The sequence below is a fragment of the Pongo abelii genome, chromosome 3 (assembly GCF_028885655.2).
Source record: "Pongo abelii isolate AG06213 chromosome 3, NHGRI_mPonAbe1-v2.0_pri, whole genome shotgun sequence".
Taxonomy (NCBI): domain Eukaryota; kingdom Metazoa; phylum Chordata; class Mammalia; order Primates; family Hominidae; genus Pongo; species Pongo abelii.
The window spans coordinates 160,919,046-160,933,048 of record NC_071988.2 but is presented as its reverse complement, the minus strand read 5'-3'; the positions used below and the strand labels follow the sequence as shown (position 1 = coordinate 160,933,048).

Here is a 14,003-nt window from a genome sequence, read left to right as displayed (position 1 = left end):
GACATGGTGGCTCACACCTGTAATTCCAACACTTTGGGAGGCTGAGGCGAGCAGATCACCTGAGGTCAGGAATTCAAGACCAGCCTGGCCAACATGGCAAAAACCCCGTCTCTACTAAAAATACAAAAATTAGTCGGGTGTGGTGGTGGGCACCTGTAATGCCAGATACTTGGGAGGCTGAGGCCGGAGAATAACTTGAACCTAGCAGGTGGAGTTTGCAGTGAGCCGAGATCGTGCCACTGCACTCCAACCTGGGTGACAAGAGTGAAACTCTGTCTCAAAAAAAAAAAAAAGTATGAAAAATTTTAAAATAATGAGCCAAACATGGTGACACATGCCTATAGTCTCAGCTACTCAGGAGGCTGAGGCAGGAAGATCCCTTAAACCCAGGGGTTTGAGTTCAGCCTGGGCTATATAAAGAGACCCCCCATCCCTAAAAGAATTAGCCAGGGGCGGTGGCTCATGCCTGTAATCCCAGCACTTTGGGAGGCCGAGGCGTGTGGATTATATGAGGTCAGGAGTTCGAGACCAGCCTGACCAACATGGTGAAACCCCGTCTCTACTAAAAATACAAAATTAGCTGTGTGTGGTAGTGCATGCCTATAATCCCAGCTACTTGGGAGGCTAAGGCAGGAGAATCACTTGAACCAGGGAGGCAGGGGTTGCAGTCAGCAGAGATTGCGCCACTGCACTCCAGCCTGGGTGACAGAGCAAGACTCTATCTAAAAAAATAAATAAAAAATAAAATTGTATAGTCCATTTGGAAGGCAGCTATGCTCACCACTAGTCCATTTGTATATATATCATAAAACCAATAAAAGATGTTTAGTCACTTAAAAAGGAGGGGAAACAATTTTCATATACAAATTCCCAGAGCATTGCTTGAATAATTAAGGCATATATTAAAAAAAGAATATACTGCATATCATTGGGCAGGTTGGTTCTAGGCCAAGATAGCAAAGTAGAAAATACATTTACTTTCTGTCCTTCCTAAGATCTTGAAGAAACAAAGTACCTATATTTAAATTTTTTTTTTTTTTGAGACAGAGTCTTGCTCTGTTGCCTAGGCTGGAGTGCAACGGCGCCATCTCGGCTCACTGAAACCTCTGCCTCCCAGGTTCAAGCAATTCTCCTCCCTCAGCTTCCTGAGTCGCTGCTGGGATTACAGGCACCCGCCACCACGCGCGGCTAATTTTTGTATTTTTAGTGGAGACAGGGTTTCACTATGCTGGCCAGGCTGGTCTAGAACTCCCAACCTCAGGCAATCTGCCCGCCTTGGCCTCCCAAAGTGCTGGGATTACAGGCATGAGCCACCACGCCTGGCCTATTTGAAATTTTTTAAACAATGCATCAATAACATTGGAAAACAAGAAGGGATGCATGACATCAATGGAGCAAAAATTTGGAGGAATTCCAAGAAGACAGAAACAAGTTTGAATTAACAGAGAAACCAGAGTGAAGCAAAGGGCAGTACAAGTTACCAAAGGTAAACGTGGTTTTCCCAAGAGCACCTTGAAGAAACTCCAAGCTGAATCAACAAATAGAAAGGGCACGAGAAGCTGAGGGGGTAACTGTTAGGGCAATTCATTCAAGAATGAAAGTGAATGGTGGCACTAGTTACACGCGTCCCCTCTCTCACAGACAAAGCCGGGAAGGGTGGCTTTTTGTTGCTCCATAGAACCAAAGAATAGCCCAAAGAAAATGGGTGATAGCTTTAGAATGGCTTGCAAGGGTGAATGGACCTGAAAGAGAAGCAGACCCAGATCAGGAGCTAACTCTGAAACTCAAGGATGGTTTTAAAAAGCGGGGAAGGGGTTGGACTGAAGAACACAGAAGGAAACCCTCCTTTCTTTGGCAAAGGAGGTAGTTACCAGCCTGCTCCCCCTCATGCATTCAACAAGGAAGGCTGGCTGCCCACTCTCCAGATTACCTTCCCACTCAGAACATGCAAACTGGCTGGGCGCGGTGGCTCACACCTGTAATCCCAGTATTCTGGGATGCCAGGGTGGGCGGATCGCAGTTTGAGACCAGCCTGGCCAACATGGGGAAAACCTGTCTCTACTAAAAATACAGTAACTGTTGTATTATTGGGCCAAGCATGATGGCGCACGCCTGTGGTCCCAGCTACCTGGGAGGCTGAGGTGGGAGGAGTGCTTGAACCAGGTTGGTGGAGGCTGCAGTGAGCTGAGATCACGCCACAGCACTCCAGCCTGAGTGACAGAGCAAGACCCCGTCTCAAAAAACACACAAACAAATAAAACAACATGCAAAACTCCCTTCCTCTCCAGGAAAGAGGCCTAAAGGAGAAACAGGCACACACATCTCGATATATTTAAAGTACGAGAGACATTATAGACACAAAACAAGCTTCTATGAAAAAAGGAGCAATTAAACAACTAGAAATGTCTAGGAATTTAAAATGACTGCAGAACAAAAATTTTCAGAAAATCTCATGCAACAGAGAAGAGATAAAAACACTAAAATATGAATGGAGGCCTGGCTAGGTGCCTCATGCTTGTAATCCAGTACTTCGGGAGGCAGAGGCAAATGGACTGCTTGAGCCCAGGAATTTGAGACCAGTCTGAGCTGAGACCCCTGTCTCTACAAAAAAATAAAAGTAGGTAGGCATGGTGGAGCACACCTATAGTCCCAGCTACTTCAGAGGCTGAGGTAGGAGGATCACTTGAGCCCAGGAGTTGGAAGTTACAGTGAGCTATGATCCCACCAGTGCACTCCAGCCTGGGTGACAAAGTGGAGACTCTGTCTCTAAAATAATTAAAAAAAAAAAAAAAAAAAAAAAAAAGGATGAATAGACACGGAGGATAGATCCATATGGCCAGCAATCTAACAGGAGTTCAAGAACATGAGAACAAGAGACAATACAGTAGACAAAATAACCCGAGAAATGATACAAACTTTTAATGTGCTAAGGCATGTCTTTAGATTGGATGGGCGCATCAGATGCTGAGACATTCATCCTGATGGACCTTTTGAATGCCAAAGATAAGGAAATCTTGTAAGCCTTTACAGATAATTAATACTCACAATGGTCTTTAAAAGTTCAGAGGCAAGGCCGGGCATGGTACCTGTAATCCCAGCACTTTGAGAGGCCGAGGCGGGTGTATCACCTGAGGTCAGGAGTTCGAGACCAGCCTGACCAACATGGCAAAACCCCAATACAAAAAACTAGCAGGGCGTGGTGGCAGGGGCCTGTAATCCCCAGCTACTCGGGAAGCTGAGGCAGGAGAATCGCTTGAACCCGGGAGACGGAAGTTGCAGTGAGCTGACATCGCACCATTGTACTCCAGCTTGGGCAACAGAGCAAGACGACTCCATCTCAAAAAAATAAAATATTAAACTAATTCTAGAAATAAGTCTCAGTGAGTCTATTTGACCTACAAGATTTGAAAGATAAACATTTTCCTTCAGCAGACCTTCAATGATAGTTAGCATCCATAAAAGCAAAACACATAAGAGGAAATAGAAAAGTATCATATCCCAGGTATTATTAGAATCTGCAGTGTAACTTACTTTGCACCCTATACTAGACAAGATATTTGCAGTCACAAGCATATTTGCAGACCGGCAAACAGAGCTGTTTAAGTACTGGAACCTCAGAGTTGGAGGAAAGACAGAAAAGGGAAAGGAAGACAGCTGGAGAGGATGCATCAAGACCAAGGAATTTCCCAGATATCCTTCCAGAACAATTCTTATTGTCACTTTGGATGCATCATAACTTTTTTTTTTTTTTGAGATGGAGTCTTGCTGTGTTGCCCAGGCTGTAGTACAGTGGTACGATCTCAGCTAGCTGCAACCTCCACCTCCCTGGTTCGAGCAATTCTCCTGCCTCAGCCTCACGAGTAGCTGGGATTACAGGCACACACCACCAACACCCGGCTAATTTTTACATTTTTAGTAAAGATGGGGTTTTTGCCATGCTGCCCAGGCTGGTCTCGAACTCCTAACCTCAAGTGATCCCTCCCCCTCCTTGGCCTCCCAAAGTGCTGGGATTACAGGCGTGAGCCACTGTACCCAAGCAGCGTCATAACTTCTAAGCACTTACTTTCATGGACTTGCCAAGAGCTCAAGAGCAGCCAGGGGTTGGCCGGGCGCGGTGGCTCACGCCTGTAATCCCAGCACTTTGGGAGGCCGAGACAGGCGGATCACGAGTCAGGAGATCGAGACCATCCTGCCTAACACGGTGAAACCCCGTCTCTACTAAAAATACAAAAAATTAGCCGGGCGCGGTGGCGGGCGCCTGTAGTCCCAGCTACTCGGGAGGCTGAGGCAGGAGAATGGCGTGAACCCGGGAGGCGGAGCTTGCAGTGAGCCGAGATCGCGCCACTGCACTCCAGCCTGGGCGACAGAGCGAGACTCTGTCTCAAAAAAAAAACAAAAAACAAAAAACAAAAAAACAAAACAAACAAACAAAAAAGAGCAGCCAGGGCAACACAGTGAGACCCTGTCTCTACAATAAATAAAATAAATATTTTCCTTTCTGCACAACTCTCCACAATCCAACAGTGGTCTCTAACTTTTGGACAGGAGAATCACATCATTGAGACTTAGAATAGGCTTCTAAGCATTTAGTAAAACGAGCCTCCTCACAGGTGCCTGCCTGTGTTGTCAGTATGTGGCTGTTGTCTACCCGGGGCCTATGTCAGAATCAGCAGATGCTCAGGCCCCACGTGGAGATATTAAAATCCAGAAGATCTGAATGGGACCCATGCATTTTTTTTATATACTGGAAGGAGAAAAAAATTGTTATAGGGACATTCAAATTGGATGGTACCAATTTTGTTTAGCCTTCTTTCCCCTGGGCACTGTTGCTCACATCCCTGACACTGAATCCTTGCTAAGTATTAATATATGATTCAAGTGTTGCTTTGAGGCCACATAGAGACAGAGGACAGCTAAGGTTTTCACTTGACGTCTCACTCCCTCCGTGGGAAGGCTGATTTTCTCCCATTCTAAGAATAACAATAAATAAAAAGTATCTTAGCTGCTTTCCATGGAAGTCCAAACAGGTTTACTATGAGGCTAAACGCCCATGCACACTGTCCTTCAAATTTCTATTTACTGAAGTATAACCACCACTTAAGTGGCTATCAAAGCCCTATAAACTCTAATTAGTGGCCGGGCGTGGTGGCTCACGCCCGTAATCCCAACACTTTGGGAGGCCAAGGCGGGTGGATCACCTGAGGTCAGGAGTTCGAGATGAGCCTGATCAACATGGTGAAATCCTGTCTCTACTAAATACAAAAAAATTAGCTGGACATGGTGGTGCATGCCTGTAGTCCCAGCTACTTGGGAGGCTGAGGCAGGAGAATTGCTTGAACCCGGGAGGCACAGGTTGCAGTGAGCCAAGATTGCGCCATTGCACTCCAGCCTGGGCAACAAGAGCAAAACTCTGTCTGAAAAAAAACAAACAAACAAAAAACACTCTAATTAGTCACCAGTGCCTCCTGACAGCAAATACAGATGCTGTATCTCCCTTCCTAACTCCAAGAAGCCAGAACACAACTGCCTCACTTTTCTTTTAGTAAACATCATAGAAACCTCCTTATTTTACTCACTCTATAAGTTGTGCAACTACATGGATACACTCCCATTACAATGTCAGTCTCAAGTTTCCTCTCACTGAACTTTCATTGATATGCAAATTTATTCCCTTTTTTTTTTTTCTTTGAGAGTAGCTGGGATTACAGGCGCGTGCCATCACACCCGGCTCATTTTGTATTTTTAGCAGAGATGGGGTTTCTCCATGTTAGTCAGGCTGGTCTTGAACTCCCGACCTCAGGTGATCCACCCGCCTTGGCCTCCCAAAGTGCTGGGATTACAGGCGTGAGCCACTGTGCCCGGCCCTGGAATTTCTTCCCTTTCTTAAAAGCTGCTTTTGGCGGGGCGTGATGGCTCATGCCTGTAATCCCAGCACTTCTGGATGGCTGAGGTGGGAGGATTGCTTGAGCCCAGGATTTTGAGACCAGCCTGGGCAACATGGCAAAACCCGTCTCAACAAAATATACAATTTTTTAAAGCTGCTTTTGTTGGGGGTCAATGTTCTTTCTCAGGGGTCTCTTGAATTGCCTTAGGCCCCAAGCTCAAAGATCCTTTTTTTTTTTTTTTTTTTTTGAGACAGAGTATTGCTCTTACTCTGTTGCCCAGGCTGGAGTGCAATGGCACAATCTGGGCTCACTGATACCTCTGCCTCCCGGGTTCAAGTGATTCTCCTGCCTCAGTTTCCCAAGCAGCTGGGATGTACAGGTGTGCACCACCACACTTGGGTATTTTTTTAATGTAAGTAGAGACAGGGTTTCACCATGTTGCCCAGTCTGGTCTTGAATGCCTGAGTTCAAGTGATCCGCGCCTCGGCCTCCCAAAGTGCTGGGATTACAGGCATGAACCACTGTGCCCGGCCAGGCCAAAGGTCTTAAGGATCTTCCAGAATCCTCTCCAGAGCTTCTCAAGCTTTCCAGGGATAAGTACCTTTGGGGAAAGGAGGGGCAGAGCTCATAAATACTCCCTAATCTTTTCGGAAGAATCCCCTGGGGCACTTGTTCAATACGCACTCCACCAGCCTTCTCCACAGGAAACTGATCAAGCAGATGGGTAAAGGCCAGAAATCTGCATTTTAACAAGTGTCCCAAATGATTCCGCCTCTACCTCTTTTCCTAAGAAGCTGCCACAGCTCCTGCATGCGCCACCTTCTTCCAGGCATTGTGTGTGTGGTCTTCTCTGCCTGCCCCCACCACCCACAACCTGTCTCCTTCCAAAGCACCCTCCTTTTTCACCTATTCGAAGCAAAGCATTTCTTGACAAATTCAGCCACACTGATTTCTCTTTCTTCTCAACTCCCACTGCAATTAGTTATCTCGCCTTTTACATGTACTGTTCAATAAAGCTTGTGGATAAATTGCTATCATCTTATTCATTTGTTCTAGGTAAAGTCTAGTGTTGAGACAGCAAGCAAGGTTAAATGATTTACAAATGTTAAAAGTGTGTGGAATGTGAATCTGGAGCCATGGTTATTAATCCCAAAGAACCCCAGTTCACCATGTTTAAACTGTTGCCATTGAATGCTAACAGAAAAATCATACATTAGTCTTCCCACAAGGAAAGCAATTTATTCCATAGCAGCTTGATAATTACAAGCTTTCCCGTTTCTTCTCTCTCATAAGCAGTTTACTCAGATAGTTAAAGGACATATTAAATAAAGCTGCCTTCTCAAATGAGCTGGTGGCATTTGCCTTTAAAACTGTACCATGAAAAAAAGCAAATGTTCTAATGGTAGAGAACAGTAGTTCAGCCAACTCCTCATTCTCTGAGGAGGAGGGATGTGGAGGATAGCATTTATAAATCCACGGATGACTTCCAACTGTGTTTCATCCAGTACAGTAACTGTGGCAACTGCTACTTCTTATGGGGGCTGCTATCCTTGAGAAAAGAAAGCCAAACACTGAGATCATCCCCAAGGTCGCCTCTTAATTCTAACAACCTGGAATCTGATAACTCCAAAGGGACTGTACTTATCTTCCCAATAACTACCAATTGCCAAGGGGCATAAGTTATGCAGGAACTGATTAGCAAATGTGGACAGCTGTTGGGACTCACTACTCCCCACCATAAGGCTCAGGAGTGGAGAGGAGCTTTCGGCCCCTTCAATGTCTCTCTCACATATGGGTGCCAGATGTCCAAATTTGGGGGCATAGAAGAACAATCTGGAGTTATTCTTTTTGTCATTTCATTTGGTTATGTGGAATCCAGGACCCATCATGAATGACTCAGACTTAATAGGTCTACAGTAGGATCCAAGAATCTGCATTTTAAAAAAGCACTTCATAGGCTGGGCGCAGTGGCTCACGCCTGTAATCCCAGCACTTTGGGAGGCCAAAGCAGTGGATCACCAGAGCTGGGGAGTTCGAGACGAGCCTGGGCAACATGTTGAAATACTGTCTCTACTAAATACAAAAATTAGCCTGGCACAGTGGCGTGTGCCTGTAGTCACAGCTGCTCGGGAGGCTGAGACAGGAGAATTGCTTGATCCTGGGAGGTGGAGGTTGCAGTGAGCAGAGGTGGTGCCACTACACTCCATCCTGGGCAACAGTGCAAGAGACCTTGTCTCAAAAAAAATTAAAATTAAAATTAAAATTAAAAAGCACTTAGTGCTGGTTCTGAGGCTCTTTGGAAAACAGTGTCCATTTTTGCAAAGTGCCTCTTCTCTCACCCTCCCTCATCTGTGTCTCATGCCTTTCTGCATTTATTCCTGCTTTTTCCAAACAAAATGCTTTATAGTAATCTCTTCCAATCCTAACCATGCTTCAAGAGCCAGCTGAAATGCCACCCATTTCTAGAAGCCTAAAAGGGACTTCCTGCTTTCCTGCACCCTTGTGCCATTTCCAAGTCGAGAGAATAAAAGGTGTTTCATTTCATTAAACAGCCATTTCTTTGTGCAAATCTCATCTCTTACTGGGCAGTAAACTCCTTAGGGACTGACTAAAGCTCATGTTGTTTTTACCTCCCATAATAAAGCACCTATATTGTGTGAGACATTCTGTAAAGATCTGGAATGAGTGAACAAGCAATGAATGAATCAATGCATACATGTTTCTTCCAACAAGCTGCTGAAGCTAAAAATGCATGAACAGGAAAATTGTCTAGACTTTATAGTAACCGCCTACAAAAGTTTAAGTACCATAAAGTCCTTCAATTTCCTTATCTGTAAAACTAGGGGGTTTCAGGGGATTTCTTAAAAGAAGTTCATTAAACACTTTCTTGGGTCAAAAGCCCAACATTCCAATCTGACCTGATATTATTACTCAGGTAACAGTAATTACTCAGATAACACAGCGATCTCTGTTTTACACAAGCTAACAGTATTCCCATGAGGAGGTACCTACTAACCATGCCTCTGAGACGTTGAGGGAATTTATGATACAAGCTGGTACAGAAGACATCACCTGGTTTTCTTTTACTTTTCCTACCTCAAACCTCTAACAACGTTGTTCTTAAAATTTCCAGCAAGAAAAAAGTTATCAGGCAGTATACACATTCTGGCAGTTATTTCACAATGTACCACATTCCTACGAAATTGGGGGTGGGGGTGGGGAATCTAACTGTCAAGTTCACTCTAAGGAACAGTATAGTTCAGGGTCTCCAGCAACCAATTCAACATCCTAATTTTAAAATGACTAAGCTGGGCATGGTGGCTTCCACCTGCAAATCTCAACTACTCCAGAGTCTGAGGATAACTTGAGGCCAGGAGTTTGATACTAGATTGGGAAATACCTAAACATCCGCCAACAATGCGAATAGAGTTTAAAGTCTTGGCTTCAATCACATTCCAGATGACCATTTTTAAAAATATATATATATATTTTTTATTTTTACTAATTTTGTTTTGAGACAGAGTTTCGCTCTTGTCACCCAGGCTGGAGTGCAATGGTGCGATCTCGGCTCACTGCAACCTGCGCCTCCCAGACTCAAATGATTCTCCTGCCTTAGCCTCCGGTGTAGCTGGGATTACAGGCGAGTGCCACCACGCCCAAGCCCGTTGGCCAGGATGGTCACGAACTCCTGACCTCAGGTGATCTACCCGCCTCTGCCTCCCACAGTGCTGGATTACAGGCGTGAGCCACCGCGCCCGGCCTATTTTTAAAAATTTTATAGGCCGGGTGCGGTGGCTCACGCCTGTAATCCCAGCACTCTGGGAGGCCAAAGCGGGCGGTTCACCTGAGCTACGGAGTTCGAGGCCAGCCTGACCAACATGGAGAAACCCCATCTCTACTAAAAATACAAAAATTAGCCTGGCACGGTGGCGCATGCCTGTAATCTCAGCCTCTCGGGAGGCTGAGGCAGGAGAATCGCTTGAACCCAGGAGGCAGAGGTTGCGGTGAGCCGAGATCGCGCCATTGCACTCCGGCCTGGGCAATAAGAGCAAAACTCCGTCTCAAAAAAAAAAGTTATGTATTGCCTAGTTTTGAAAGAAAAAATTTATCAATTTTAAAAGTATAATTAATTTGTATGTAATTTGTGGCCATGGTAATGTGTGCCCAGGCAGAAACAGGTGGCAAAAAAGGAAAACTCAGGGTAGTTATTATGATGTATGAAAACAGCTCTTGATGAAACTAAGGCCTCACTTTTACAAGATCTTAGGTACACAGGACAAAAATGATGTTAACTATCAAGAGTGGAAGGCTCCAAAAAAAAAAAAAAAAAAAAAAATCCAAAGAAACGTAAAACGGCCAAGCGCGGTGGCTCATGCCTGTAATCCCAGCACTTTGGGAGGCTGAGGCGGGTGGATCACGAGGTCAGGAGTTCAAGACCAGCCTGGCCAAAATGGTGAAACCCCGTCTCTACTAAATATACAAAAGTTAGCTAGGCGTGGTGACGGGCGCCTGTAATCCTAGCTACTCGGGAGGCTGAGGCAGGAGAATCGCTTGAACCCGGGAGGCGGAGGTTGCGGTGAGCCGATATCGTGCCACTAGACTCCAGCCTGGGTGACAGAGTGAGACTCCATCTCAAAAAAAAAAAAAAACAACGTAAAATGAATCAATGTGTTATTATCACGACTTAAAAAAACAATATCTAGACCATGAAAACCATATGAGCAAATAAGTATCATTTAGATTTTTTTTTCCATAAAAATTTCCGTTAAGTCGTGCAATAAAAAGTGTAACCAACATAGTAACTCGCGGCCTCGGAAGGGGGAAATTTAACGGTCAAGAGCAAGAAATTCTGAAAGCACGGCCTCTAAGGGTCAAGCGGGAACCTGAATACAGTCTCCCAGTTCTTACCAGCTTTGATGTAAGCCCCAGGCAAGTCGGGGAACAGGGAAAGAGAAAAAGGGAACACAGAAGGTCGCTCCGGAAAGGACCCACTTTCAGGCCAGACTCCACGACCGGCAGCCCCGGGCTTCCCATTCATTCCGCGCTGTCTCCGGGTGGCGGCCGCGCGTTGGCGGCAGTGGCGTTCTCCGCCCGGAACTGGGGTGCACTCACCTGTTCGGGAACACGACCTCGCGGCGCCCGAGGCCGCCGAGGCCGCCGCGAGCAGCCGGGGGGATGCGGGCCTGGGAACAGCCGCCGGCGGGGACAACGGGCGGCGCAGCCCTGGGGCGGGCGGGCGGCGCAGGCCGGGCGCGTCCCTCTGCAGCAGGGCCGAGCAGAGCCGCCGCGGACTATGAAACATGCCGGGCGCCGCCGCCACCACCGCGGCCCCTCGAGCGCCCGAGGAGCGGAGCCCGGCTGGGACCGAGGGCAGCGAGTCGAGCCGACTGTCCGGGCAGTCTGGGCGGGTGCTCCCAGGCTCCTTCTCGCGCGGCGCAGGTCCTGGGGAAATCCCGGGCAGCAGAGCCGGGGAGCGAAGCGCAAGAGCGCTGCGTCGGCACCGTCTGCTGTGAGACCTGGCGAGACCTGCAGGGCGGCGGGCGAGCGCTGCGCGCTGACAAAGCGGGCGCTACCAAGCGGGAGCTGGAGGGGGATCCGCGGGACCCGGCCACTGCGCGGCCACGCCAGGCTCCCTCGACCCGGCGTAATCCTGTTTTAAAAGGAAGCCGGGCTTAGGCTGATTTATAGGGTAGAACCGTAGGCGGTCTAAAATAAGAAGTATCCGTTGAAGCTGTTCTGAAGAAAAAAGCGTCCCCTTCCACTGGCCAGCATGGAAGCGCCCACAGGCTGGGAATCCCGAGACAGTTCCAGGGCTGTGGCCCAGGGGACACGTGTCTGTCAGAGTGGCAGACGGCCTCCGTGTGTGCCTGCGCGGGTCTGTGTGGATACAGCAAAAGGCGTCCGCCTCCGACTCCCTCGGCGGGGTGTGATGCGTTAAACGATATTAAGCACAATAAAGCACCGCCTGTGTGCGATGCGACGATGATTAAAACAGCGTCCCTTTCCTCAAAAGTGTTATACTTAGGCAAAGGGAGCAGAAGGTGGCAAGGGCAGTCAGACCAGAAAGCTCTACAAGGTAGAATGAGATTATTGCCACAAGATGCCAAAGATTGGCGATAGAGATGACAACAGGCCCGGACTCTCTAGAAGGTTCATTAGAAGGATTGGCATTTGAGTTGGCCTATGACGTGGAGATCTAGAATTTACCCACGTGAAACTTTGGAGGGGGTGGTGGTGAGTTATAAATGAAAAAAGTAAATAAGGGTGTATTTGGGGAAACAACTCTTAGTCATGTAAGATGGAAGCTAAGGAGTAAGAGGACAGATGCGTGGATAGGTTGTAGTGTAGAAGGAAGGGGATTATAGTAGGCTTAATTCGGTACATAGCTGCGAGCCGTTGACGTTTTGTAAGCTGAGCAAATATATGGTCAGGGCTGTGCTTTAATTGGAAATCACATGTCTCTGGTTCATGAAAAGGCAGAAAGGAAATCAGCTGAGATAACAGATACTGTAGACCTGCACCAGGTTACTGTTACTGGAAAAGAAAGGATGGAAGAAACATCTCAGACAGGCTGGGCAGGAAATGATGACTAATCAGGAATAGAAATGGGATGAGGGGGAGGGAAAACCCAAGACTGGATTCTTCTCTGAATGATTCATGAGTTACAAATGTATTCTATTGGTTTTCTCATGATTTTGCTGATTCCCCTGTGTTGTGGAATTGCAAGCTTTTCATCACAAGAATATTCTAAATATTTTTCAGACCTAGGTTATATATCTAACACCTGTGGATAGAGGATGTGGACAGATCAGCTGGCACAAGTTGATTACAACTTCTGGCAGACAAGCTCCTTGGAAGTCATTAAAGCCTCAGTTTCAGTTTCCTTATCTATAAAACATAGAATCATACCTTAGTCATTAGGTGAAATAAAAAGTGATAATAAGCTCCTCTGGGCACACTGCCTATGGCGTAGCCCTGCTCCACAAGGAGCAGTACTTGTAAAAAATAATTTTTTTAAAAAGGTGATAATAAAATTAGCCTATGAAAAGTGTTTTGCAAATATAGCAAAATGTTGATTTTGAATCTAGATAGTGGGTATATATGGGTATAGGGACCATGGGAAAAATGTTCCCTTTGCCCTCTGAAGTTTGCTGAAAAATCAACTCACAAAAGGCAGATTAATGGGAGAAAAGGCATATGCATTTATTAACGTGTGCAAGGGGAGAATCACAGAGTGATTACACACCCCCAACGGGGTTCAGAAGCTTGTTTACCATCCTGGCAAACAGACTTGGGGAGAGGGGAGCAGAGGCATTCTGTTGAGGAGATGGCTAGGGAAAGTGAATGGATCAGGGCACAGGGATGAACTTGCACATTATCTTGTGAAAGGGTCTGTTCAGGTGGTTACATTTTTGGTCTTACAAGGAGGGGAAAAAAAAACAATTGTTCCTTTTGGTGGGTTTGGATCGTAGCCAGATAAAGGAACTTCAACTTCATCCTGTGCTTTGGGAGAGATGGTGTGGGGCAGTGAGGTCAGAGAGACCTTGAGGCTTCCATTCAACAGATCAAAGCCCCATATTTTGGGGTATCAGTTTCTGAGTACCGACACGAGTGTTCACTTACAATTATTTTCCCCCCATATATTTGGAGATTTTCATAATAAAATGTTGGGGAAAAGTGCTTTGAAAAATGAAAAAATAACTGTTCAAATATAAACTGTCACTATTTAAAGAGATTCAAAGAGCATGCTATCCTGAAAGTGCATCATATTATTTATTTTTATTTATTTACTTATTTGAGATGGAGTGTCTAGCTCTGTTGCCCAGGCTGGTGTGCAGTGGCATGATCTTGGCTCACTGCAACCTCCGCCTCCCGGGTTCCAGCCATTCTCCTGCCTCAGCCTCCGGAGTAGCTCTGACTACAGGCGTACACCACCACACCCGGCTGATTTTTGTATTTTTTAGTAGAGACAAGGTTTCATCATATTGGCGAGGCTGGTCTCAAACCCCTGACCTCAGGTGATCCCCTCGCCTCAGTCTCCCAAAGTGCTGGGATTACAGGCATAAGCCACCACGCTCGGCCTGAATCATATTTTTTATAATATATTAAACACTATTT

The 14,003-nt window shown here is 46.4% G+C and overlaps 1 protein-coding gene across 2 annotated transcripts in view; it reads right to left on the bottom strand.

Moving 5' to 3' along the window:
* Nucleotides 1-11,868, bottom strand: part of NOCT (nocturnin) — a 32,259-nt gene extending 20,391 nt beyond the window's left edge. The window contains exon 1 of one of the 2 annotated variants that reach the window (XM_002815154.6): nucleotides 10,998-11,868. In XM_002815154.6, the coding sequence (XP_002815200.1) occupies nucleotides 10,998-11,187 (190 nt within the window). In that variant the 5' untranslated portion in view covers nucleotides 11,188-11,868. Of the gene's footprint in view, nucleotides 1-10,793; nucleotides 10,960-10,997 lie in introns of those variants that run through there. The other variant, XM_054553541.2, reaches the window with a different exon arrangement.
* Nucleotides 11,869-14,003: the final 2,135 nt, after the last annotated feature.